The 27346-nt window shown below is 37.8% G+C and overlaps 1 protein-coding gene across 2 annotated transcripts in view; it reads left to right on the top strand.

Moving 5' to 3' along the window:
* Positions 1-27346, top strand: part of LOC108719348 (serine/threonine-protein kinase 3-like) — a 138309-nt gene that overhangs the window by 49018 nt on the left and 61945 nt on the right. For both annotated transcript variants that reach the window (XM_018268153.2, XM_018268152.2), the window contains exons 7-8: positions 13878-14015; positions 24337-24462. In XM_018268153.2, coding sequence (XP_018123642.1) covers positions 13878-14015; positions 24337-24462 — 264 coding nt within the window. The remainder of the gene's footprint in view (positions 1-13877; positions 14016-24336; positions 24463-27346) is intronic.

Raw genomic sequence — 27346 nt, forward strand, 5'->3', positions numbered from 1 at the left:
GTAGTACTGTATTCATAAGGGGTACATGGCTTTTGGTCAGGCAGCAAACTTTGGGGTAGCAGGGGGGCCCAGGAGTGTAGAGATAACAGTAAGGCCCAAATTAATGAAAATGTTTGATTTGTCTTGTTTGTATAGGTCAGTTCAATGTTTTGGGACCCTGAAATGCATTTGCTGTTGTGTCTAGTAACATCTAGTTACTCCACTGCACCTGGCGATTGTGCCCTAGAGGCATAGGTCCCAATGGATACAATTTGCAGGTTTTTGTATGCAATGTGTAATAAATTGCAGTCTTCTCTGAGCAATCTGCAGTGAACAATGAATGCTCTCTACGTCATACATTTTAGGACATCATTAGGAGCATGCACTCTCTTAAAGAAGAAGTATGCAGACTCATCTCTTAGTCTACTCACTTATCTGAAGGAACTGCAGTCACAACTCCGTGCTGCCCACATTTGCTGTTGCAATCTCCCCCCCTCGTGGCTCATTCCTCAGCCCCCCCCTCAGTCCTCAGCCCCCCCCTCAGTCCTCAGCCCTCCCTCCTCAGCCCTCATTACAAAAACCCTTCGTCCTCAGCCCTTCCCCCTCAGCTATCAGCCTGACTTACGAGCTGAGAAGGCCCGGATTTGTGGAGAGGCCACCTAGGCCCGGGCCTAGGGCAGCAGGACTTTAGGGGGTGGCTTGCTGCCCAACCACACCCACATTGGTTCAGAAACACTGGGAATGAGCAGGAGATACAATAGATTTTTAAATCTCCCAGTCACCAATCCCCATTGCTCCAGTCCCAATGATAAAAATTTGAGCGAATAAAAGGGAGAGACGGGGTGACGAACCACAGCGGGCCTAAGGGTGCCCACTGTGTAAATCCGGCCCGGGAGCTGAGGACCGAGGAGGGAGGGGTGAATTATAAATAGCATTCAAAGACAATTTTATGATACCAAGGTTATTTTCTGGTGTCAGTACCTCTTTAATGTTGCTAAATAATCATTTAAAAACTAAATAAACCCAATAGGATTCTATTTAGGATTAATTATATTTTAGTTGGGATCAAGTGCAAGGTACTGTTTTATTATTACAGAGAAAAATAAATTTAATATCCTAAAACCAGACATACTGTTAAATGTCTAGTAGCTCTGCTTAAATTTGATGGCCTCATACATATAAAAGTCATACTACAGGTATGGAACCTATTATCCATAATTCCCGGGACCTTAGGTTTTCTAGATAAGGAGTATTTTCTTGTTTGGATCACCATTCCTTAAGTCTGCTAAATAATAATTTATAAATAAAGTAAACCTAATAAGATTGTTTTACCTCTACTTCGAATTAATGAACCTTTAGTTGGGATCAAGTGCAAGGTGCTGTTTTATTAATACAGAGAAAAAAGAAAATATTTTTAAAAGGTTGAATGATTTTATTAAAATGAAGGCCTTCCCTGAACTGGATAACATGTTTTTAGAAAACTGATTCTATACCTGTACAAGTTGATGGAAGCTGGGTCTGGTGGGTTAAACGTTGGTAACTGTTGGAGGTCAGCCTCCTCTCTGCATGGATCTGCTGTGCTCATTAATAGAATGGTCCCACTTGGCACACCCTGTATAAACAATATTTTGATTAAAGCATTAGGATGATTGCTGAAGGCTAGTTACTACACAGTGTGGCAAATCGACGTGATGACGTTTAGTGATTTACAAAATGCTATGAGCATGAAAAATGTGAGTTGCTATACGTTTATCATGACCAAACTGTATTTTTATTTATGAACTTGTGATTATGACAGCTTTTTAATGATCTCACATCTTAATTTTAAAATATTGCTTGCTTCAGAGTTTCTATTTATTCAGATTTTTTTTTTGTGGTAAGCTAAATGTATTCTAATTAAGGACTAATAAGCTTTACATGCCAGAGGCTGATTTCTGGCTAACCCTGAATGACAGCTGTGCACATTTAAGTTTGGCCACCGCGTGCCTTGCCTTGAGGCCTGCAATCCCATAACTTTTTTCAGGTGCAGGAGAAACTACCGGGCTAATTTGTTATGAAAGTGAAAGAAAAGTTGTCCGATAATACCAAGGGAAATGCGTGCCTGCCATCTGTTTATAATGAACGTGTGTCCTCTCTAAACCATACAACGTTACCAGTGTGACTGCTCAATGCAAGTAATCGGCTTTGGGAAAGAAAAATGTGGAAAGTTTTTACTTCCTTTTTGGGTCACAGGGGATGTTATTAACTCCAAATGGCATGTGCTCTGGGGCTCAAGACAAGTACCAATCTTCTCTCTGGATGGGTTAATTGCAGATCAGGCTTTACCTCTATTTTCTTCTAACCTTTCCAATAGAAAGGCACTGAGATTTACCCAATACAGGTATGGGACCTGTTATCCAGAATGCTTGGGACCTGGTGTTTTCTGAATAACAGATCTTTCTGTAATTTGGTATTCTTCACACCTTAAATCTACTAGAAAATCATCTAAACATTAAATAAACCCAAAAGGCTGGTTTTGCTTCCAATAAGGATGAATTATTTCTGAATTATTGCTTAGTTTGGACCTAGTACAAAGTACTGTTTTATTATTGCACAGAAAAAGGAAATCATTTTTATAAATTTGGATAAAATGCAATCTATGTGAGATGGTTTTTTCCATAATTCGAAACTTTCTGGATAACTGTTTCCGGATAACGGATCCCAAACCTGTACCATATTGGCACCTTGTGGCAAATAATTTTATGCAAAAACGAATTGTGGTATTCAGTGATTAAACATGGTAAGAAAAATCATTATTGGACATTAGTTATATAACGCTGGAATATTCTGCAGAGTTTTATAGAGATTATACATAATTTGCATCAGTGGCTACCCCAGTGGAGCTTACAGTCTAAGGTCCCTATCACATTCACACGCTAGATTTAATTTTATCAGAAGCCTGTATGTCTTTATGGAGTGTGGAAGGATAGTGAAGTAGGAAACCCATGCAACCATGGTGGAGAACATTAAATAAATTCTGCTGTGTGTGTAGACCGTTTATGTAACTGTCTCTACTGTGTATGTGAACTGTAATGGTACAGACAGAAGATGGTGCCCCATTAATCATCATTATTGTATTTGCTCCATGTCTTACTGGAGATGATGGTAGCAGGACCTCTCCCTTCCAAAACATGTGAAAGATAAGTATTTTATAATGTATTGTTCTAGCAAATGAGGAAATACAGGGTTATGGAAGATAGCTCATAGTACAAGTTGATCCAGGGACTAGTCCCATTGCCACTTTGGAGTCAGGATGGAATTTTCCCCCCTCTGAGGCAAATTGGAGAGGCTTCAGATGGGGTTTTTTTTTTTTTTTTGCCTTCCGTTGGATCAACTGGCAGTTAGGCAGGTTAAATAAGTTAAAAGGTTGAACGTGATGGATGTGTGTCTTTTTTCAACCTAACTTACTATGTTACTATGTAATAAATCTTAAAGACATTTGAGACGCATTCCAGCCATGTATACATTATTTGTTAAGGTTGCCATGCACCTTGAGATCCACATATTTGGCAAAGTCGCCAAACAAGTGGATTTCTCCCCAATTTGATCACCCATGCTATGGGGCCATATTGGACTAATGCTATTGTCGCCCCTTTGGCCAATGATTGGATTATTCAGGCCCACCAACACCTGTTGGACAAGGACCTAATCAACATTCCAGATATAGATTGGGCAGGCCTTCAGGAGGCCTCCATACACAAGGCAGTAAGCTCCAACTCTGAAGGGGATGAGTAGTAGGCTAATATATAAGCCTGTGTATGGCCATCTTAACTCCATCTGCATCTACCATTCTTATAATTGAAAGTTTGGTTGAAAGCAAACCTTGTGACTAGTGATGTGGAGTCAAATCCAATATCCATGGTTTAACCTGTGGGTCAGGCAGGTTCAGGCTGCAAAATTGGGTTTCTGTTGTGGGTTAAGGTGGGTGGCAGGTCCATCTTTTGATACTCCTAGACCTGCTATGTTTAACACCTGTGTTACCTTGTGGCAATGAAAACATTGTTTTTTTGGGGGTTTTTTTTGTCTTGTCACTTATGCATCAAATTGAGTGAGGGAATGCACCTTTAGTTAAAACTGCATGATATAGAACAAATAGTGTCATGATGGATCGTTGATAACTTCTCTAACCTTTGTCCCATGCCTACTGAATCACACTAGATCACGCCATCACTGATCATGTTATTGGTACATCAAAAAACTTGCCAGTTAGGTGGATACATTGGAACTGAACTTAATCTTTCCACAGTTGAATGGCTTTAATCCAGCTGCCCATAGGACTTTGTAAACTGATTTCCTAATAGAAGAGTTCTCAACTCCAGTGACCCTGGTAGAGTCGTCCTACCACTTTATCTAATGTGATAATTGGCAAAATTACTTCTGTAATGTTGTCTAATGAGTAAAGAAATATTCGGCTCTCTGAATTGTTTAATGAGTGCCTGGTGTGCTCCAGCTTTGAATAATATTTTCATTCTATAATGTATACATAATATAAGTGCTGAGCATTTATATAGCACCTTCTACTACTATTCAGAATTTACTCATGGCTATGGTATGTTACAAATTTACTGGTGAATCTATAGAATCTATAGAATCTATAGTAGAAATGTTAATTTTATATGGACATGGAACAGAACATTTTGGGGTCAGATATTTTGAATTGCATTGATGGTAAAAGTTACTTCACATATATATGAACTGAGCTATCTGCTATGACTGAAAGGTGTAGTGTCTGTTGTTTTACTAGAGGATTAATATGTGACCATTAACATTACTTTTCAGTGTCCTAAGAATTTTTGTTTTTGGACCGACTGCCTTTTATGTTTCCACAATGGAAACAAATACTATAGATTATTAATAAATAAAATAGGTTTCCTGCCCAAGGCAACCACAGCCCTTTAGCAGTAAAGATCCTTGTTTCCAAAGATGCCCCAGTAGCTCCCCATCTTCTTTTCTGCTGATTCACTGCACATACTCTGTGCTGCTGTCACTTACTGAGCTTAGGGACCCAGTCCTAATATACAGTACACATAGAATAGAAATGTCACAATATAAGGCTGATTAATAATTAATACAGATAATTACTACATGGCAGCACAGAAACCAGTGTAATTAGCATCAGCATTTAGAGAATTAGAGAATATTCAGCCCTGTAGCATCAGCTTATATTACAGACCAACCTCATTTTTTGCTGGATAATTAGTGACAACCCCTAAGCTTAGCTTCTCAACAGCTGCTCAGAGCCCACTGAGCATGTGAGTGTCACAGACACTTTCCAAGATGGTGACCCCCTGTGACAAGTTTGAAGTCCTGGATCATTGCTGCTATTGACAAGCTGAAACTGTAGGCTGCTGCAATAAGTTCAGTATATAAAATGTGGCATTTTTAGTTATTAATTTTTAGGGTTTAGTTCTCCTTTAAAGCTTCATAATAAACAAGAAAAAAGGGACGTAACCAATCAGACAGACAGACTTTTGTGCTTAGGAGGGCTCCCTAAAATATCTAAATGGCATGAAGAGTATATGTGTTCAGCCTAGAGAAAGTCTTCATATCAATCATGATGTGTGAAATAATTGATCTCTTATATCTGTCCCCACTTTCCTTCTTCCCGCTGGGCTCTGGCTGCCTGAATCCTGGTCCAAGACAATGTTAAAGTACCTCAGTTTGGGGGTGCAGGATGCCTTAACTACAGTTTGTGTTAATAGCTATCTAGGGGTGCATTCACCAGTGGTAGGAATGTTTGAGGCAAGTTGTGTTTTAAAATACTTTTATGATTTGGAGGGGTCCCTTTCGCTTAGTGGGCTGTAGCTACTCTGCACATTCACCACAAATATTACCCATAACATTTTTTCTTTAAGCTGTCCTTTGGGGCATGGTAGGGTTATGGAACCACAGATTCTGAAAAAAAAAAATATTTGGGTAGATAAGTAATATGTAAAATATCTAAATGGCACGAAGAGTAAATGTGTTCAGCCTAGAGAAAATCTTGACTCTTTGAATAACCTTGCCTCTATTATAACCTTTACTTAGTATAGCCTCCTGTAAATAATCTGATTGGTTATATAGGATTGTATAGCTGTTGATGTTAAGTAGCCACTGTGTGACCTCCCCAATGGCAAGCTTCCTCTTGTTATATATTTCTTTCCTTCTATTCTTCTCTGTAGCTAATTGACTAGTGTTTACCTTCCAAAATATCATATGGACACAGTAAAAACTGAGTGACCTGTATTGAATTAGTGTAATTGTTACACAAACAGAACATGACATAGTTTTGGTCTCATACAGGAAAGGAGAAAGTTGGAAAGATTTGGAGTCTGATAAATAGAAACTGAAGATATTGATACGAAGCATGCGTCATACCTCCTTTTTCCTTTTATCTGGGCTTAAAAATAAAATTGTGTTATTTATATGAGGTTATTTCCTCAATGTTGAACAAGAGGTTTTTTTTTTGTTCTTGTTTTGTGTATTTAGTTGATATTTTGATGTACTGAAACAAATCTGACAATAATATATTGAGGTGGCCACGGTTCATGGTCAGAATGCAAAATCTGGTTCTAGTATGTCTTGGATGCATTCACATCATTTAAGTCTATTACATTTCCAGAACCTGCAGTTCAGAGAATGCCCCGTTCCTTGATAAATACTATAGGGTGAATTAAGCCCTGCCCAGTTTTAATGTACACCCAGTGCTTCAGTTGTGTCCTTTGTGTTGTGCAATATGTAGATTCTGTGCTAAACCCAGGTCAGTGTATCACAATAGCATGTCAGCAAACAATGCCAGATTCAACACAATTGACTTGGCTGTGTACTTGCAAGTAATTGCCTTCCCGAATCAATTCATGATAGCAAAATCAATATCATCACGCACGGTTGCTTAATTATTTACTATGATTATTATTGCCCTTGTTGCTACATGTGACCATTGTTTCCATAACATACACTGCGTTGTCTTTATTTTGTGTCTTTGACTTGATTACTTTATTACTGAAATTGCGTCATTTGTCCCATTAAAACCTTTGAAGCATTTTTTATAAAAAGATACACATGCACAGTAAGCAGTTAATGGATGTTAAACTACTGGATTATCAGATCCAGGCTTTTTGCTGCATCGGGGTATAATTTTGAAAAATGTTTTTTCTAGTGAAAAAACTCTCTTCGAGATTTTAACATTCCGGTTTTAATAAATAACCCCCTATGTGTTAATACTCATTTAGGGGGGCTCATTTTAGTATTACCCAGTATATTAATATTATTAATATAAAATTACATCTCCAACTTTCCTATATTTAGATTCCAGTTCAAAATAATATTTACTCTGTGGGATTCCTTTTTCTTTTAAAGTATCTTGTATTAAGATATATATTTTGTTTTTAGTTAAACTTAATGAACATATACCTTTTATGTAATGTCAAGAAACAACTTCAGGGACACCTGCCATTGACTTCTACATGACCTCGACAGGTTTGAAATGGAGTATTTTCCATTTTTTTGCAGCTTTGGGGTATAATAAATCTCTATCTCTAAATTTTTCCCCCACGAAAATTGTTTCACCTCAAAAACCTCGACTAGATAAACTGAAGGTTTAATAAATGGGCCCCCCAGTGTCTGGTTGAACCAAATCCTAATTATTTCATGATCTTTTTAATTATGGATTGACTTAAAAACAAAAATCGACAAATTCTCTTCCAGTAATGATGCTAATTTGCATATACAAATTAGGTATAGTCGGTTAAGGATTCGGCTGAATCTATTGTGGTCTGCTTGGCATTTAGTCAAATCTTTAAATTGGGGATTCGGTTCATCCTTAAGCTCCCCATAGATGCGACGATTCTTCTTGCCGAATGACCGATTTTAGGGAAGCCCGACCAATCCTTCGAAATTATCGTGCGGTTAGGGGGATTCGAACGATCGTACATCTTACGATTTTTCGGCCGACATCTGTCAGGAAATTGATCGGCCAGGTCAAAAAATCGTTGTCGGTCCCAGTGCAATCTCTCTATGTTTGCAGGGCCGAGCAGGCAGCTCCCCTTTGTTTTCCTGGCAAATTGGTCTTTTTAGTTGATGGTCAATTTGTACGATCGTTCCGAGAAGATCGTGGTCTCACGATCAGGATCTGATCTTTAAAAAATCTCAACATCTATGGCCAGCTTTACTTTGCTTGTGGTAGAAGATTGGATAGTGAGATCTGTAATGTGTGAGCCTTGAGCAACCACACCAAAGTGATCCAGTGGCCTGAAGACTGAAAATATTACAAAACATTAATTGACTGTGATTCTTATGTGAATGAATTGAAAACTGATTTAGGTCTGGCGCTCAAATACTAAAGTTCTAGGTTTCTTTATAATTTATCTGGTGCCGCTTGCTGGTACAATCAAAATGTACCTGTTATCTAAAATGCTTGGGCCTGGTGCTGCGGATCTTTCTGTAATTTGTATCTCCATACCTTAAGTCTACCATTAAACATTAAATAAACCCAATAGGCTGTTTTTTCTTCCAATAAGGATTAATTATATCTTAGTTGGGACCAAGTACAAGCTACTGTTTTATTATTACAGATATAAAGGAAATTATTTTTAAAAGTTTGAGTTATTCATACAATGGAGTCTATGTTAGAGGGCATTTCCATAATTCAGAGCTCTCTGGATAACAGTTTTCCAGATAATGGATCCCATACCTGTACTTGTTTTGCCATCAGCTTTGAGAAAATGTAACCTTATCCAGTGACTGCACACTACTGGAAATTGTGATGTTAAAAAATAAATGCAATCACTTGTGAGATTAGATTAAAAAGCTACTGCTTGAACTTTGGGTATACAGATGGCCTGTTCTGCCCACTTTCAAGATGGTTGATTATGCTCTTTGGAGGGCAATCATTTAATTAGCCCAACATCATTCTGTGCAGGCGAAAGGATAACGTTTTATTACTTCCATGTCATTTCTGCTTTGTTCAAACTACAAAATCCAAAGGTGGGTTTTCTCATAGTACCACTAAGCGCTGTCTTTTCTCTGATAAGCTCAATGGCTTGTCAGATTGATTGCTGAGATTACCAGTTTTAGTGAGAAGCCTGTTTCTAAAATGTGTCCAGTAGTTAACTCAAGATCATACAAATCAAGATAAAAAAAGCAAATGTTTCCACCTACTCTGTTGAGTCTTACCTCCCTGATAAAGAGAAGTGATTCACTTGCCACATCATCACAACTATTAGTAAAGCCTTGTATAGTTCACTACATGACCTTTCCCATGCCTTGATCCTCAAAATAAAATGATAGCAATGGCACAGATTTTATTGGCTGGCTTACATAAACATACGAGGATTGCATCCCCATTAGTTTCTTAGATTATTGATTAATTAAGATCACAAAACATTATTTCCCTTTTGTTTATTAGAGAAGCAATGACCAGCTTCCATGTTGTAGTCCCCATCGTTCTTAATTTCTTCAAGGTGACTCATGTGGAAAACCATTTGGGTGGTTTAACACTGGAAAAGCAATTTGAACTTGCAACCTAGTCTGTATATATGATGAAAATGAATGTGGTCCTGGCCGGGGATGACGTTGACATAGTCAGTATAAATATCTGTAATATATGGGTAGACGGTGCCTGTTTTGTGTAAAAGGAAGGAATTTTTTTGTAGCTTTATCAACAAATGTATACTTATGAATGAATACTTAATACAGGTATGGGACCTGTTATCCAGAATGCTCAGGACCTGGTGTGTTCTGGATAACAGATCTTTCTGTACTTTGTATCTTTATGCCATAAGTCTGTAGCGCTATAGTAAACTGACTTGTGCCAGGGCAGTTTAAGCTACTTTCCTTGGTGGGCTGAGACCACCGATGAGCTCTCTTTCTCAGGGGTAAGCCCTCGCAACGGTGTGGAGGCAAGGGTGTAGTGTAACTGTAACCTGGTGCGATAGCACAATGATGGGCGCCAGTAATTCTTTAACAGTTGAACAAAGAACAGTATTTATTGAACAATAGCACATAGATCATTTAGCACATTGATCCACAAGGGAGTATAGGACATACACAGCAGCATAAAGGAAGCATATACTCACAGCACGTATAGGCTGAATCCCCACAGGCTATGGAATATACAGCAGAGAGTAAGTTGACGGCATGCGATGGGTATAGCCCAGTTTTCAGGATATCTTCCAGTGGCATACTAGGGGAACTCCTGACATTCCTATCTCAACACTTGGTTCCTTACTCTGGGTCAGTAATACCCTGGGATCTTAATCCCTCTAATCTCCTCGTATGAGCCTTGAGCTGCTCAACTAAATAACCTCTCTATCACTCCTAGAGTGATCTATAAAACGAGTATAGCTGTCTAATTACTAGGGCCAAGGCGCCTAGGGTCAGCACTACCCATTCCCTTCCAGCCTGCTTGGTTGGGCTAAAGCAATGGACCCAGAGCACATTGTTCCTAAACCTTTTATACTCTGGCACAGTGCCCATAAGGACCCACTGAGGTGTCCATATTACTAGGGATGTGCCTGTCTGTAAAGTGTAAGGGTGTCTAAGAGTTTCACATCCCTACAAGTCTATTAGAAAATCATGTAAACACTAAATAAACCCAATAGGCTGGGGTTTCCTCCAATAAGGATTAATTATATTCAGTTTGGATCAAGTACAAGCTACTGTTTTATTATTACAGAGAAAAATGAAAAGTATGTTTAAAAATTTGTATTATTTGGCTAAAATGAAGTCTATGGGAGATGGCCTGTAATTCAGAGCTTTCTGGATAACAGGTTCCCAAATACGGATCCCAAACACGGATCCTGTACCTGTACTTAAATGAATACACTTGTCCTAAAACCCATATATTCTAAATGGTTTGGGTGCAGAGGATCCCCAAAGGCTGATGTCTCCCATTGTGGAAACTGCTGATCTGCAGCCTACTCCACCCTTTCTTGGCACTGGCAATGCATTCGCCTGTCTACACACATTAAGTGAACAAGTAAGCATGCATTTTTGGCCCAAAGTGTACCCTGTTTGTGCAGTGCGAGGCGGATGGTCAGCACATTTTAGGGTGGGGGCACACGCTGCTCCTTGGGGAGATTAGTCTCCCATTGACAAATCGTCTCTTCTTCGGATGACTAATTTCGTGAGGCAACTTCGGAAAAACGAAGCGATCCAAGGGCCAACCCGCCGGCGATTTACATTCTAGCCGGCGGGAACGCATTTCTGGGAGATTAGTTGCCCGAAGAAGAGGTGATTTGTCACGTGTGCCACCACCCTCAATCTGGGGTGGAAAGCAGTGTGGTTCGTCAAACATCGTGTGTAACACTACCCTAATTATAACCTCTCATCTTTGCAAACATTGTTTTGCTTCCATCCCACTCCTTACTGAGATTAGATAACGTTTTATGGTCTCAGAGGGGACTTTATACTTGTCGTTCTTCCTGCCTTTTGTATAAGCTTCTGTTTCTTACCTTTATCCATATAAACTGCTGACTAGAGAAATATATGCAGTAGTTACATTTTACTAACACAGATGAGATAAGGTGATAAGTTTCCCTCTTCTGCTTTGAGGTCATAAAGTAGAATGTTTACACCTGGAATGTGTCCCTCCTCTTGAGCCTTGCTTGTATGCCAAACTTCAGGAACATCCCTTTATTCATATGTGTACCTCGGGAACATCAGAGGAATATTAATGACAATTCATAATTCTTACACAATTAATGCCACTCTTTTTGTTTAGTGAAACTTTGTAAAGCCTTAGTGAAAAAACAGTAGTACCCCCATTTTTCGTTTTTCAGGGGACCAGGAAAAAATTATGTAAAACCGGGAAAATGTAAAATCAGGGAAATGTTAAAGTAACTTTTTCTTAGTACTGAAAAGATATTAGCAAAGTCCGTTTTACTTTGAGATACAATATTTACTGTGTTAATAATGGGTTAAAGGGACAATAAAGCCAAAAAATGAAAGTGTCTTAAAGTAATAAAACATTATGTACTGTTTCTCTGCACTGGTACAGCTGGTGTGTTTGCTTCAGAAACTTTACTATAGTTTATATAAATAAGCTGCTGTGTAGCCATGGGGTCAGCCATTCAAGCTGGAAAAGGAGAAAAGGCACGGGATACACAGCAGATAAAAGATAAGCTCTGTAGTATACAACAAGATTCTTAAATCCTTACCTGTTGTATACTGTGAATACTGGTTAGTATTTTAAACCTCTTTATTTCACAAATAATAACATTCATAGAGGGAACAAAAGCAGTTTTTGGGAACATCAGGACAAAATTTTGATGCAAAATCCGGCAAATCATCACTGAAAATCAGGGAAATGCACCCATTAAAATGCATTATAAATGGGTTGGGACCTAGAATAAAAAATGTAAAATGCAGGAAAACTGTTTATACATCACCCGAAAATAAACTTGTTTTTTGTTACAAAGAGGTTTTCATTCTGTAGATATTTAAAGAATGGCACTTGACAAAGCCCGTGCTGCACCCAGTTGAACCATACATAGAAGGTGCAGGTGGTTTTCAGCCTGAAAATGCACCAATCTGATCCAACGGAAGAAGCACAATTGTTACTATTGCATAGCAGCATGTTTCATGTAAATGCATGCAAACCCTCTTATTTATTTATTTTTTTTTAACTGATCCTTTAACAATTATAGCTAACTGTCCATCAAAAATCGGACTCCAGCACAATGCTTGGATCTAGAAAGACATGTTGTTTGGAGGGAAGTAGGGAAGAGTAATGGTGGCCATGCATTGAAAGATTTTTCTCTGATATGCCCACCTAGAGGTGGGTGATATTGGATTACTATAACAAGAGTTATAAGCCATCTTAGTGAGTACAGTACTTAATCAACAAGCTGATCCAGTCATCACATTTTCAAACCGACCTCTGGCCATTTGTCATAGGCCTGTCCAAATGTCCATCGGGAGCTTTTTTTTCCAGAATTTTTAATTGATTATTTTTAGAAACTCTTATTTCTGTAAGAACTTGTGTTTAATTCTGGTTTTCATGATAGTCCCTCTTTACTGTAGCTTCCCTCTTTGATGAGGGAGAAGAGGATAATTTTTAATTATAATGTCGGTTACTTATCACTTAGACAGGTATTGACATTCAGCAAATAATACGTGCTGAGATAATTTACTGAGCTGCTGTATATGGACTGGAAAAATCAAAGTGCAGAAGGCTTTAATGCTTTATAGTTTAGTGCCCTGGAAAAAAATGCATGAATATTTTATAACCTGCCATTATTGTGTGTGTATGAGATACAGTATTTGGGCAAAGATAATAAATGCAGCTGTTAAAGAAGGTTAAAGTTTTGGATCTCAATAGCTACTGAATTGCTGTTAAATCTAAATTAAGATTATCAGTAGATAAAGAGAGAGCTCCTCATATCAAAGGTCAGAGTAAATAGTCTGCTTCAAGGACAGCAGTAGAAGAGTTTATTTTGCTTAGAAATCTCCAGAAAATAAAAGAAATTCACAACTGCTTGTAGGAAGAATCCCTTAATCTTTTTTTTTATGCCAAGTTTTAAACAAACACTGCTTTATACTCTGTATGGTTCTAGGGACTTTGATTTGTTTCCAAATGGGGAGAGAACCATTATAAAATAAGATACTAGAGTTTATTAATGTGCAGGATCAGAGTATTTATGGGTAAAAGCAGAGTTTCCCTTTAAGGGTAATGCCACAGGGTGGGGTCTTTTTCTAAATGTCAAGCATTGTCTTTGACATGTTTATGCCAGTCGCTTTGTGCATAAACTAGTACAGTATTTCTCTCCTAAAATGAAGATGTTTAAGTTAAATTCTGCAATGTGAAATAAATCGGAGGTTATAAAGAGCATCTAACTCATAGCTTTTAAATAATATTATGCCTCTTTTATCTTATGCAGGCAATCTTCATGATCCCCACAAATCCACCACCCACATTCAGAAAACCTGAGCTCTGGTCAGATGAATTCACAGACTTTGTAAAGAAATGTTTGGTGAAAAATCCAGAGCAGAGAGCAACGGCTACCCAACTCTTGCAGGTATGTTCTCTTTCTTCTGCTACAGCTAAGTGATCCTCCGCTACTCACTTGCAATGCTCTAATACCCAGTGAATACGAATCTCCTCGTGTGGCCTTAGCCTAAAACAGTGGAAAGCAATAAGGATCTCTTCATTTCTTCATCTGCTGATGCTTTATGTACCACCATCACAGTGCACCTCCAGTGAATATATGCTTTTATTGAACTGAGAAGGGCTTGTATGGCTAGCTTTATTTAGCAATTTAGTTCACTCATTCAAACAAAGCTTGCTAAACTGAATTATAAAGCCCCATTGCAAACTTTTGAAGCAATACCTATGCAGTGCTCATTATGTTACAAGTTTTGTACCTAACCCTAGTCAGAGTGGTGCTCAGGGGCTGAAATACTAAAACAACCCAGTAAAAAAACATGTTGAGCAAAGAATCCTGTAAAGAGCACTCCGCACATGTAAACCTCAAAAAATCACATCAATGTGTAAGCAAAGCAGCACCTCTGTTACAAATTAATTTATTCCATTGTCAAATATATGAATTGCTATTAAAATGAGTGTATATCCACCTTGTAACAACAGAGAATCTGTGGTGTGTATATGTTAATTGGATTTTCTGTGTTTTACAAGTGCTGAGAGCTCTTTACAGGGTACTTGTGTCAACGCTTTTTTTTATCAGTTAGTTTTATTCTATTTTAGGGAAACACCTTCATTGAGAGAGTATGATAGAATAGAAATGATTTTCTTACTGAAGGTGGGATGTGATTTTTAACATAAAGAAACAGTAATACCCCAAAATGAAAGTTTTTTTTTTTTTTTTTTAAATTTATTTATGTTTTTTAAGTAGCCATTTAGGGTCAGGGCACACGCTCAGATTCGGGGAGATTAGTCGCCTGGGAACAAATCTCCTCTTCTTCGGGGCGACTAATCTCCCCAAACTGCCTCCCGCTGGGTAGAATGTAAATCCCGGCGGGATGGCACTCGGAACGCTTAGCGTTCCGAAGTCACCCAAAGTTGCATCACGAAGAAACTTCGACTTCGGAAAACAAAATGCTCAGATTGCCATCCTGCCGGCTAGAATATAAGGCAGTTCGGCTAGGCAATTAGGGGAGATAATTCGCCCCCGAAGAAGAGGAGATTTTGTCGCCGGGCGACTAATCTCCCTGAATCTGAGCGTGTGCCCTGACCCTTAAAGGAAAAAAATGCTCAGGTTAGATAGCAGATAACCTATGTAGAATATAATGGCGTTACTGGTTATCCGCTATCTAACCCGTGCCATTTAGCTCTATTTCAATTGCTTCCATTGCAACACTGCAGCTTGTTTATGTTAACCAGTCACTCGCATGCAACATGTTGCTCACCAACCCCTTGGATGTTGTTCCCAGTAGTCTCAAAACAGGTGCTTATTTTTTAATTTCGGGCTTGGAGGCAAGTTTTGGTTGCATAAAAAACAAGTGTACTGCCTGTAGGCTGTCAGTCCAATAGAGTCTACCAAATATCTAATCATAGCCCTTATTTGGCACCCCCAGTACTTTCTTCATGCTTGTATTACTCCCCAAATTTTTTAGATTTCAATGTGGCTAACGGGTAAAATTGGTTGCGGACTCCTGACGCAAACTATAGTAGTGCTTCTGATGCAAACAAATCGGTTTTACCTGTGCAGAACAACACTACATTATATTTTAATAACTTTAAAATATTTTTTGGTGTTACTGTCCCTTTAAGTTTATTCTGCAGTATGCTGATAAAGTAAAGGTACAGGACCTATTATCCAGAATGCTTGGGGCCTAGGGGTATTGCAGATAATTATAATAATAATAATAATGATTTTTCCATCATTTGGATTACATACCTTATATCTAAAAAAATATTTGAGTATTCGTCGGCAGAAAATATTTTTCCCAACCAAAGGTGTGGGCTAATAAAGTCCACACTCTGGTTGGAGATAACAGTAGTTTTGTTTTTTTAATTGACCCCCCTCACCAGAGCTTAGGACACTCACAACGGGAGGAAGCCCCCGGTACAAGCTCCCATGTTGTGCAGAGCATATGGACATAATGAGCACCTTTGGTTGGGGAAAATATTTTCAGCCAACAGGTGTCCTTTACATAAACCCAATAGAATTGCTTTGTCACCACCATGGAACCATGCAGCTTAGTTGCCATCAAGTACAAGGCTAGATTAAAAATTTCCACAAAAATGCAGCTGAATACCAAAGTGAATTTTGTTCAGTTGTCCAGAGCCTTTAAAGGAATTGTTCAGTATAAAAATAAAAACTGGGTAAACAGGCTGTACAAAATAAAAAATGTTTCTAATATAGTTAGCCAAAAATGCAATGTATAAAGGCTGGAGTGACTGGATGTGTAACATAATAGGCAGAACATTACTTCCTGCTTTTCAGCTTTCATGGTTTTCACGGATTGGTTACCAGGCAGTAACCAATCAGAGACTTGAGGGGGGCACATGGGGCATAACTGTTGCTTTTGAATCTGAGCTGAATGCTGAGGATCAATTGCAAACTCACTGAACAATTATGTCCCATGTGGCCTCACTTAAAGTCACTGACTCAGTCAGAGAGCTGAAAAGCAGGAAGTAGTGTTCTGTTCTGTTACACATCCAATCACTCCAGCCTTTATACATTACATTTTTGACTAACTATATTAGAAACATTTTTTATTTTGCACAGCCTATCAATTTACCCAGTTTTTATTTTTACACTGAACTGTTCCTTTATGGGTTTGGAATTGGTTTGACTGCTGACTTAGGATTCGACTAAATACAAATCCTGCAAAAATGTTTCTTAGTTTGGTGCATCCCTAATATGCAAGACCGTCTCTGTCTTTAAATTTATGAAAACACCCAGTTCAAACAGATTTATGTTAAAGGAGTGGTTCACATTTAAGTTAACTTTTAGAATGTTATAGAAAGGCTAATACTAAGCAACTTTTCAGTTGGCCTTCCTTTTTTTTTTTTGAGATTTTGAATTATTTGCCTTTTTCTTTTGACTCTTTCCAGCTTTCAAATGGGGGTAACTGACCCTACCTAAAAACAAATGCTCACTAAGGCTAAAAATCTATTATTATTCCTTGTCTTTCTATTTAGGCCTCTTCTGTTAATATTCCTCTCTCTTTTTCAAAACAATGGTTGCTAGGGTAATTTGGGCCATAGCAACCAGATTGCTGAAACTGCAAACTGGAGCGCTGCTGAATAAAAAGCCAAATAACTCAAAAACCACAAGAAATGAAAACCATTTACAAATTATCTCAGAAGATCACTCCATCATACGAAAAGTTAATTTATAATTCACCCCTCTTCCTGGCAGTTTTATTTGCATGTCATGTACCTGTTGTTTCAACTGCCTAAGCTCTGCGTTAAACTTGAATTTAATTTCACGTTGCACAGGTGTGCGGACTTGGTGTTTTTGTAAACTTTATACTGTAATAAAGGTAAATTGCTACTATATATTATATGATTATGGCTCACTGGGAAAATAAATCACCATGAACTGAAAAGTTAGTGTGCAAATTGCTATAAAAGTTAGGGCAGGTTCTTTAGTATTTCATTAATGCATCTCGGATTGTATTATTGTTATAAAACAGAGTAACATTGTTTGATTATGAAATACAACAGAAATATCTTGTGGAACAGGACCCATAATGTACTATTTTGTACAGATCAAAAGGATCCCTGCAAATACAGTGACTCACTTAAAGGGAACTGTATACTAGTTTTGTGCGGGTCGAGAAAAACTCAACCCGCACCCTCCTTCCCCCCTCCATTTATAGACCCATATATGGCATCTCATAGGGTTTTGTATTCTTGATGGAGAATCCTGCAGGGGGTATGTTTATAGCCACTTAAATGCTATTTACACCCAAAAATTGTCGATATTGAAAAGAAAATGTAATTCTAAGCCACTTTCCTGTCTGCATTTATTTAAAAAGTTTCAGTGGTTTTAAAAATTTTAATGTGCTATTATTTAATCCCTTTGTTATAGCCACTGGCTTCTTATACTTTGTTTCAGCAGTTGGAACCCACAGAAAATAAACAGCCAGACAAATACTGATTTCAATAGCCATTACATTTATACTAATTGATGTTGTCAAGTTGCCTTGACCATTATCTTACTTTATGTAAAAAACATTCATAAGTTTAGGATCACATCTGCCAAGCCTAACCAGGCACAAGGTGTGTCTTGGGAAAAAGAGAGACAATGCTCTAGGGATAACTACCCTGTGCCCTGGGAATGCCACTTTTGTGCTTTCCAAGAGGAACATGATTATACCTTTAAGAGAAAATGGTCATTAAAGGCGTTCACCTTAAAGTTAACTTTTAGTATGTTATAGAATAGCCAATTCGTAGCAACTTTTTAATTGCTTTTTAATTTTTAAATGTTTTAATTTTTTTGCCTTCTTCTTCTGACTCTTTCCAGCTTTTTTCAGCTTTTCACTACTTATCTTTCTATTCAGACCCTCTCCTATTCATATTCCAACCTCTTTAATTGCTAGGGTAATTTAGACCCTAACAACCTGATCGGTACCGAAATGCCAAACTGATTGAAGTGAAACCATATAAAAACCACACATAAAAAAAAAAAATTAAAAACTAATTGTGAACTGCCTCAGAATATCACTCTTTAGGGTAAGTCCACACTGGGCGTTTTGGGGAGATCTCCCCAAACGCCTTCCCTCACTCTACGCTGGCTGAAATGAAAAAAAGCTGGCGCTAATCACACGTGGTTATTCGTTTTCCGAAGCTGTCTCACGAGGAAACTTCGGGTGACTTCGGAAAACGATTAGCGTTTTTTTCATTTTAGCCGGTGGAGAGTGAGGGAAGGCGTTTGGGGAGATTGGTCGCCGCAAAGATAAGGCAATTAGTCGCCAGGCGACCAAATCTCCCCAAAACGCCCATTGTGGACCCTTACATCTTACTAAAAGTTAATTCTAAGGTGAACGACCCCTTTAAGAGTACTTTTTTATCTGTGTCTTTAGCAACCTAAAGGGCCAGATATCTGAACTTTTTAATATTTTTTTTAATTTTTTTTTCATTTTTTTTTTCACCTCCACTTTTCTGAACATATTTTTGTTCAATAGTATTGGGCAGGTTGACTTTGAGTAGAGGGGTTTCTTGAGCTTTTCTTGCCGGATAAAAACGAAACATTAACCATACAGCTAATTCTTAAAATCTGAGAATGGTTGTTGCATCTTGTTTGCAATATTAGGCAAAATGTGAACCACACAGCCTGGTTTATTAATTATCATTAAAACGTGCTCTATTTTGAATTTTGAACTCCTCCCTGTTGTTAATGGCCAACTGAACACAAGCTTGCCCAAACTTTTCAGGAGAGTATCTGTTTAAAAACTTTCCTTACGCTGCATCTTGAAGCACTACACACTCGCTCTTACATGATGTTGTAAATTGCAGTATATCGAATGTCTAATCTTTCTTGAGATAACACTTTTTTTTTTTTTTTTGTATTGAATAACTTTTATGAGCTATTTTCCCAGATATCTGATTTAACATGGAAGGGTTCCAAATGAAATAAATATCAGCTCTCTCAGTACTATTTTCCACTGATTGCCCAAATGATTAACAGATCCTGGAGCTGGGCCCTTTCAGTGACTTATTCTAGGTCAGTGACATAGAGTGTGTGGAATGCACTTACACTCGGTGCACAGTTTCTGCTCAGATTATTGCACACTGTTCTTTGGGTGTATTTATGTGTAGATTATACAATTTATTCTGAACTGTGGAACCGTCTGACACTTGTTTAATAAATCTTACAAGAGTAGCTTAACATTTTCTATAGGCATGTCCTTTATTTTCATACTGGAATCACTGCTAAAATACGGTCTGTTCAACATGGTTAATTAACCATAAATTTGTGAGTTATTTTTAAGAACACCGACTAGAGCTTTAGGGGCAGATTTATCAGTGAATTTTCAAATGAAAAAACTTCGGGTACTTCGACCATCGAATAGGCCAAATTTGACTTCGACTTTGATTCGAATTGAAAATACTTCGAATATTCGGCCATTCGAAAATCGAAGTACTTTAAACTTGCCGAATTGATATGTTAGCCTATGGGGACCTCCTAGAACCTAGAGCCAAAATTTGGCTACATTTTAAAAAGTCTGTTTTTTTTTTTTTTGAAAATCAATCGAATCGAAATATTACTTCGCCCGAAAACTGACAAAAAATTCAAAAAGAAAAGAATTTGGCCAATTCGATGGTCGGATTTCAAAGTTTTTTAACTTCAAAATTCGACCCTTGATAAATCTGCCCCTTAGTGTGGCAAGGATTTAAACACTGCTCTATAAACATGCAACAAGTACATCACAAATGTTGGAAAACCAGCATTTGAATCCCCATTTCATCGCTTGCCAAAGGTACAATAAACACTGAATTAATGGGATGCTATACCCCCTTTTTCAGCATGAGTATAATGAATAGGTCTTGTGCTGAACATAACTCTATGGTTTTTGTTATTTCTTTATCTATAAAGAGCAGACAGGCAAATTGAATTTACTCCATGTTTGGCCCTTGCGAGGTACTGTAGATTATTAGATAACCAGTGCACAAATAATCAGGAGTCCAGAATGCAGGGGGATTATCTGAGCCCTGGTAATTTCATTCTCTACCTGAAAGTGTATATTGAGTAGGAGGTATACTGTTCCCGCCTCAATGATAGTAAATTTATACATAAACATATTAGAGCCTCCTATACTTTTTATTCACACTTATGCTTCACTTCTTAATTTAAAAGGGTTGTTCACCTTTGAAATAAATTTTAAGATGATGTAGAGAGAGATATTCTGAGACAAATTGTAATTTTTTTAATTTTTTATTATTTAAGGTTTTTGAGTTATTCAGCTTTTTATTCAGCAGCTCTTAAATTTGCATTTTAAGCAATGTGGTTGCTAGGGTCCAAATTACCCCCAAATTGGTTTGAATAAGAGACTGGAATATGAATAGGAGAGGGCCTGAATAGAATGACGAGTAATAAAAAGTAGTAATAAGAATACATTTGTAGCCTTACAGAACATTTGTTTTATAGAAGGGATCAACGACACCCATTTGACAACTGCAAAGAGTCTGAAGAAAAAGGCAAATAACTATAAAACTATGAAAAATAATGAAAACCAATGGAAAAGTTCCTTATAATTGGCCATTTTATAACATACTAAAAGTTACCTTAAGAGTAAAGGCACACGAGATTCAGGGAGATTTAGTCGCCTGACGACTAATCGCCTTTTCTTCTTGGCGACAATCTCCCCGATCTGCCTTCCCCTACCTTCCCGCCAGCTATAATGAAAAATCGCCAGAGGTATGGCACTCGTGTTGCTTTGTGAATGCCACAAAGGGGATAGCTTTCCCTTTAAGACTTATATATTGGTCCTTTAGACTAATTCGGCATCTTATCTGCCTTTGTGTGGGGCTTCCGACAAGTCTCCCTGATCGATATCAGGCCAAAAATCGGCCCATTTCCTTCGTTCTAATCCAATCATTTGTCCCTAGGGCCGAACGATCGGATTAACCTGATATCACCTTGCCTTTGGTGGGCATATCGGGTTAAGATCCGTTTGTTTGGCAACTTCGTCAGACAAGAGTATATTATCGTGTATGGCCACCTTAACTTGAATGAAACCACAACCGATATAACTGGCCAAAGGATGAAGATTATAGGGTGTGTTTTTTTTTTTTTTTTTGTTTTTTTTTTTTTTTTTTTTCTTCTTCTTTCTTAGAAAACAAAAGTTATTTTCTTGCTCATCTGGATAATGTTTAGAAAGTGCAAGTTAGATGTATATGCTACTGTTGGTAAGATATCCAGACAAAAATATACTTATGTGATCAAAGCAGAAGGATAAATGCTGGAGAGAATGAATAGCCTAAACGTTATTCACAAACTCAACAACTATTTTTAATGTGTAACCTGACGAAATGACTATATACATTCTTATTACTTGACTAGCGAGAAGGCAAAAGCACTTTTTAAAACATCTGAAGGGTCCGTTTTATGAATACTTTGTGTGTTGGCCCATGGAAAAAGTCTTGTGCCTTTGAAGTGGTCAGACATTAATGCAAATGGAAATGTCGGTTTATAATCAATAGCCAATTCTTTGTGCTGTAAATCCACAGGATCCAATTACTGTGTATGTCTGTGTGGCAGATAAAACCTACTAACTGTATTCTAATTGGCTTTAAAGATATTTGGGGAATGACTCAAATTAAGCTCTTTCCTGGTTTATAGAAGATATTATCTCATGTCCTTCCCCCCCATATAATAACTTAAGTTTCAGAATTACTAAATTAAGAGACCTGGGACACAGATTTGGTGAAATAAACAGTAGAAATGGCTACTTGCATGCGGTCACTAATTTGCACAGTCAGTTGGTTAAATCTCCTTATTTTAGTGAAGAATAAATCCCAGAAGATGTTTGTTTTCAGATGTCAGACAATTACCTCCCTCACAGTGCCTACATAATGCACATTTCCTTTAGTACAATTACTGGATTTATTCAGTTGCACATTTTCTGCCTCCTTGACTTACAGTTTATTCCTTGAGTTTATTATGCTGGCTTTGTGTATGTTATGTTCATATAAATTGATTTAAACTTGCAGTTCATTGACTCTGAAGGACACCATGTGACTCAAATTAGATCAGTTACAATTGAATTTGAAAGCAAAACAAAATTATACTGCCTATTCTATAAGCCTGTTTTAGACTCTCAAGGACTTTGTAGACAAAGCCATGCTTTCCTTCCATAGTTCTGTACCCCTTATTGCAAGATGTACCTGGATAGCGGCTGCAAACTGCAGTTGCTTGCTATAGCTAAATGTTTCTTGTTCTAGGCAGGCGTTTGAGGCTGATATAGTCTAGATCAAGTGTGAATGAACTTGAATGCTATCTTATTTGAGAAAAAAACTGGAATGTAAATCCAATGAGATCCAAAAACTTTAAGTTTTCTGTGAAAAAACCCCCAAAACTTAAATGGCTCGCTTTGATCGAAAAACCCTTAGACAAGAAATTGAACATTATGAAGGCTATTAACATCTTCAAATGGTTTAAGGGACCTCTGCCATTGACTCCTATTTGACCTCCACCGGTTTTAGATGGTGTGTTTTCGGATTCGAGCGATTTCCATAGTTGGGGCATGATAAATCTCGAAAAATGCAATTTTTTTTATTTTTACCAAAAAAAAAATCCCCTCAAAAACTCAAATTTTCATGAAAAACACAACTCGAACCTTAATAAATAACCCCCTTAGTATTGGCTTTCAAATGGATAGGTCAGTTGGATAGGTTCCGAAAAAAACAAATTCGAAGATCATACATAAATAAATAAAAGTTGTATGCATAAAATCCGTCGTTTTTTGGAGCAATTATTTGTTTGTCTACTTCATGGTACACATATGGGGTTGGGTGTCAGAATGACTGTAGTTCTCCCATGAGCTTTGCTGGTCAGTACAGATGGTGAAACGGGACCTTCGAGAACAAATTCTTTGGGAATAAAGTCTAACAGGATCAATATGCATCGAAGGGGGATGAAAAGGTTGCCATAGTACTGTAATAATAATTTCACATATGTGACCTTTGAAAAGTACTTCTTAGAAAAGGAAAATTATCCTACAGGTATGGGACCTGTTATCCAAAATGATTGGAACCTGGAGTTTTCTGGGTAACGGAGCTTTCCATAATTTGGATCTCCATACCTTAAGTCTACTTGAAAATCATGTAAACCTTAAATAAATTCAATAGACTGGTTTTACTTCTAATGAGGATTAATTGTATCTTAGTTGGTATCAAGTATAAGCTACTGTTTTATTATTACAGAGTAAAAGGAAATCATTAAAAAAAAAAATGGATTATTTGAATAAAATGGAGTTCATGGGAGACTACCCTTCATTTGAAACTCGGACAGGGACCGTAACAGATCTATAGGGAGCTCCAATAAAGGGTCTTTTTGAACGATAATATTGGCTAAAAGTAAAACCAGCACCATATAGTATACATTATTGCCTACAAAATTAGGGGTGTTTCATTTATCCTTTGTCTCCATTAAACATAAAATAAACCCAATATGATAATTTTGTTTCCAATAAGGATCGTTATATCTTACTTTGAATCAAGTACAAGCTACTGTTTTATTATTAGAAAATCATTTTTTTTCTTTAAAATTTGGATTATTTGGATAAAATGGAGTCTATAGGAGACTACCTTTCCAAAATTCTAATCTTTTAGGATTATGGGTTTCTTAATAAAGGATCCCATACCTGTACTGCCTAATTCTCTTTTTTAACTCTGCTGTCTATCCTTTGTTTTTATCTACCCAGCACCCCTTTATCAAGAATGCTAAACCTGTGTCAATTTTGCGAGACCTCATCACTGAAGCAATGGATGTCAAAGCCAAAAGACATGAAGAGCAACAGAGAGAACTTGAAGAGGAAGACGAAAACTCAGTATGTATTAAATATAGCATTCATTTGACTGGAATTTTTTAATTTAGCCTATGTTCACGACATTGGGAGGGAAAATATAGGGTTATTATAATTTATTCTTTTAATGATAACTTACGAGATAGTCTGTAGGTTTGTTCTTAAGTTGGATTTGTATGTAAGTTGAAACATATACATTTAATTATTAAATGCAACAAGACATTGTCTTAAAAGGAAAATCTTCTTTAACTTGGGGTTGCCAAATGTTAGGCACCCCCAAGTGATTGTATATACTTATGTGAAACCACGGCCGGTGCTCCTATCAGCAGAAAACTGCACCGGCACTGCGTTTTTCCAGGGAACGCCACAAAGCGGTCCCCTCTGGCTTCTGCTTTTTTCTCACGGCTGCACATGTGCAGTAGAGGGAAAAACAAAAAGCCGAACTTTAACTAAAAATTTGGCTATTTCGTTCTACTGTGCATGCGTCGGCCCCGGGAAATTTGAAGGAAGAAGAAGCCGGCAGAAAATCTCTCCGTGCTGCTCGCTGGAACAACCCTGGGCTGGTGCAGTTTTCTGCTGATAGGAACACCGGCCGAGGGTTTCAGATAAGTAAATAAAATCACTTGGGGTGCCTACCATTTGGCACCCCCAAGTGGAAGAAGACTTTCCTTCTCCTTTAAGATAGTATTTATTTTTACCTTCCTGTGCTCCACAGTAGACGACAAACACCAGAGGGGATTGGGGCAGATGGTTTATTAAAGCTAAATGCTAAAAAAGGCAAACCACAGTACATTACTGTAACAGCCTCTGTATCTAACTGTGAGCTGTATGTACGTCTGGTGTATGTAACTCAAGGACTCCCTGTACATTTATACACATGACTGGTGTAGTTCTTACCTAAAAAGAGGTATTTAATTTTAAATTACAATCTGATTAAAAAACCCTACTCTGGTATCTCCACCTGCCTTTATGGGTGTCACACAGGTTACCATGATCCACTTTTCAAGCACTAAGGGTTTAGTCAGACTGACACGTTATTACCTGTAAGAACTCCTGTACTCAATTACTTTGTAAACACAATGCATGAAGCTTGAAGAAGGTCAGGGGTGCGTGTGAAGCATCATAGGGTTTTCGGAAGGACAAATTAGACTGGAGATGGACTTGAGAAATCATCATAAATGGTATATACTGTATGTCTGTGATAGTTGGAATTAATCACTACTTTGTGATAGTGCTATCACAGGAAAAGCAGCTATATGGGGCCGTGAACTTGACCTTGTAGTTATAGGGGAAGGCCCACAGCCATTCCTATTGGTGTGATTTCAGCTTCAGTAACAGTGAATTATCCTTAGATAATACTAAAACCATAGTTAAAATACTGCAAAATGTACTTAAAACATCACCCGAAATTCTAATTTTGTCATTTTATTGTAATTATTGATGCATTATTAATAGTGTGATAACCTAGACCAATGATCCCCAACCAGTGGCTCAAGTGCAACTTGTTGCTCTCCAACCCCTTGAATGTTGCTGCCAGTGGCCTCAAAGCAGGTGCTTATTTTTGAATTTCAGGTTTGGAGGCACATTTTGGGTTCAAAAAAACAAGGTATACAGAGCCTCCTGTAGGTTCACTGTCCATATAAGGGCTACCAAATGGTCAATCACAGCTCTTACAAGGAACATTTTCATGCCTGCGTAGCGCCCCAACTTTTTACATCTGGATGTTGCTCACAGGTAAAAAAAAAAAAAAAAAAAAAAAAGGTTTGGGACCCCTGGCCTAGAGGTTGTAAAGGGTCTACTAGTATATGCCTTTATTTGCTCCTTGCCAGAAGGAAACACAGTATATTCCCAGGATGACGCTGCTTGAGGCCGTAGTGGTTTCATTAAAAGGGTAACAGAATATTGGCTTATAATCATGATTAATCAGCGTGTTGGTTCTTATCATCAGCAACAGCCATGTCCACTTATCCTGATAAATGCCGTGTTTAGCGGGATACAGTTGCATTGTTAGGAAATTCAGTAATTCTGTTTAGTTGCTGCTCTGTCCCAAAGAGGGTATTAACAACAGTTTGTATTTGTAAAATATGAAGCTTTACAATTATTTTTCCCTCCCTGTTTTTCTATAGAAATGATTGAATTTGACAATTGTAATAGCAGTGCGATTTGTCAGCCTGACCTTTCCTACTTGCTTTATATATTCAGGCCCAGTTTGATGAGTTGGTATGTGCAATGAAACCATTTGGCACGGGGCCCTTTCAGTCACTTCATCTGATTCACAAACCAAGTCAACTTGGGCACATATTTACAGGAACACAGGCCAGAAGGGTATACAGCTTTCCTCCTCCTATGCTTTTGTTTGGTAAATATGAACTGGGAAAAAGCCTCTGACATTGAAACGTATAAGGGTAACGGCACAAGTGAGTGGGCTTTCTTGGAAGACTTCTCTATTCCTTGCCTTACTGAATTAAGAAGGGCTGTTGGAAGACACACCAAAATTAATAAAAAATAAAAATAAAAAAACACTTCTGGAATTTTGGGCATCCTGAAATATAATGCCTTTTTGGGCATTATGTCTTAACAATGTTTTCATGGTTCTCAGTGTACCCCCTTGATTCAGGGTTATTTTCCCATTCATAATCTGCATTTCTGCCTTTCTTTTAGCCAGTAGCTGTTTTGTCCACAGGGTGATTTAGGTCAAAATGTTCCAAATTGTGCCTCCATTTGCTTCATTGGACGATGCCTGCCCTCTACAAGTGCAAATGTGGGTCAAGTGATATGATTTGGAAATGCTCACAGTTAGGGTCTGGCCACATGGGCAGATTCGGGGAGATTAGCCTGGCGACTAATCTCCCCGAATCTGCCCGTGTGGCCAGACCCTTAAGGGGTTTATTTATCAAAGGTCGAATTT

The sequence above is a fragment of the Xenopus laevis genome, chromosome 6L (genome assembly GCF_017654675.1).
Source record: "Xenopus laevis strain J_2021 chromosome 6L, Xenopus_laevis_v10.1, whole genome shotgun sequence".
Taxonomy (NCBI): Eukaryota; Metazoa; Chordata; class Amphibia; order Anura; family Pipidae; genus Xenopus; species Xenopus laevis.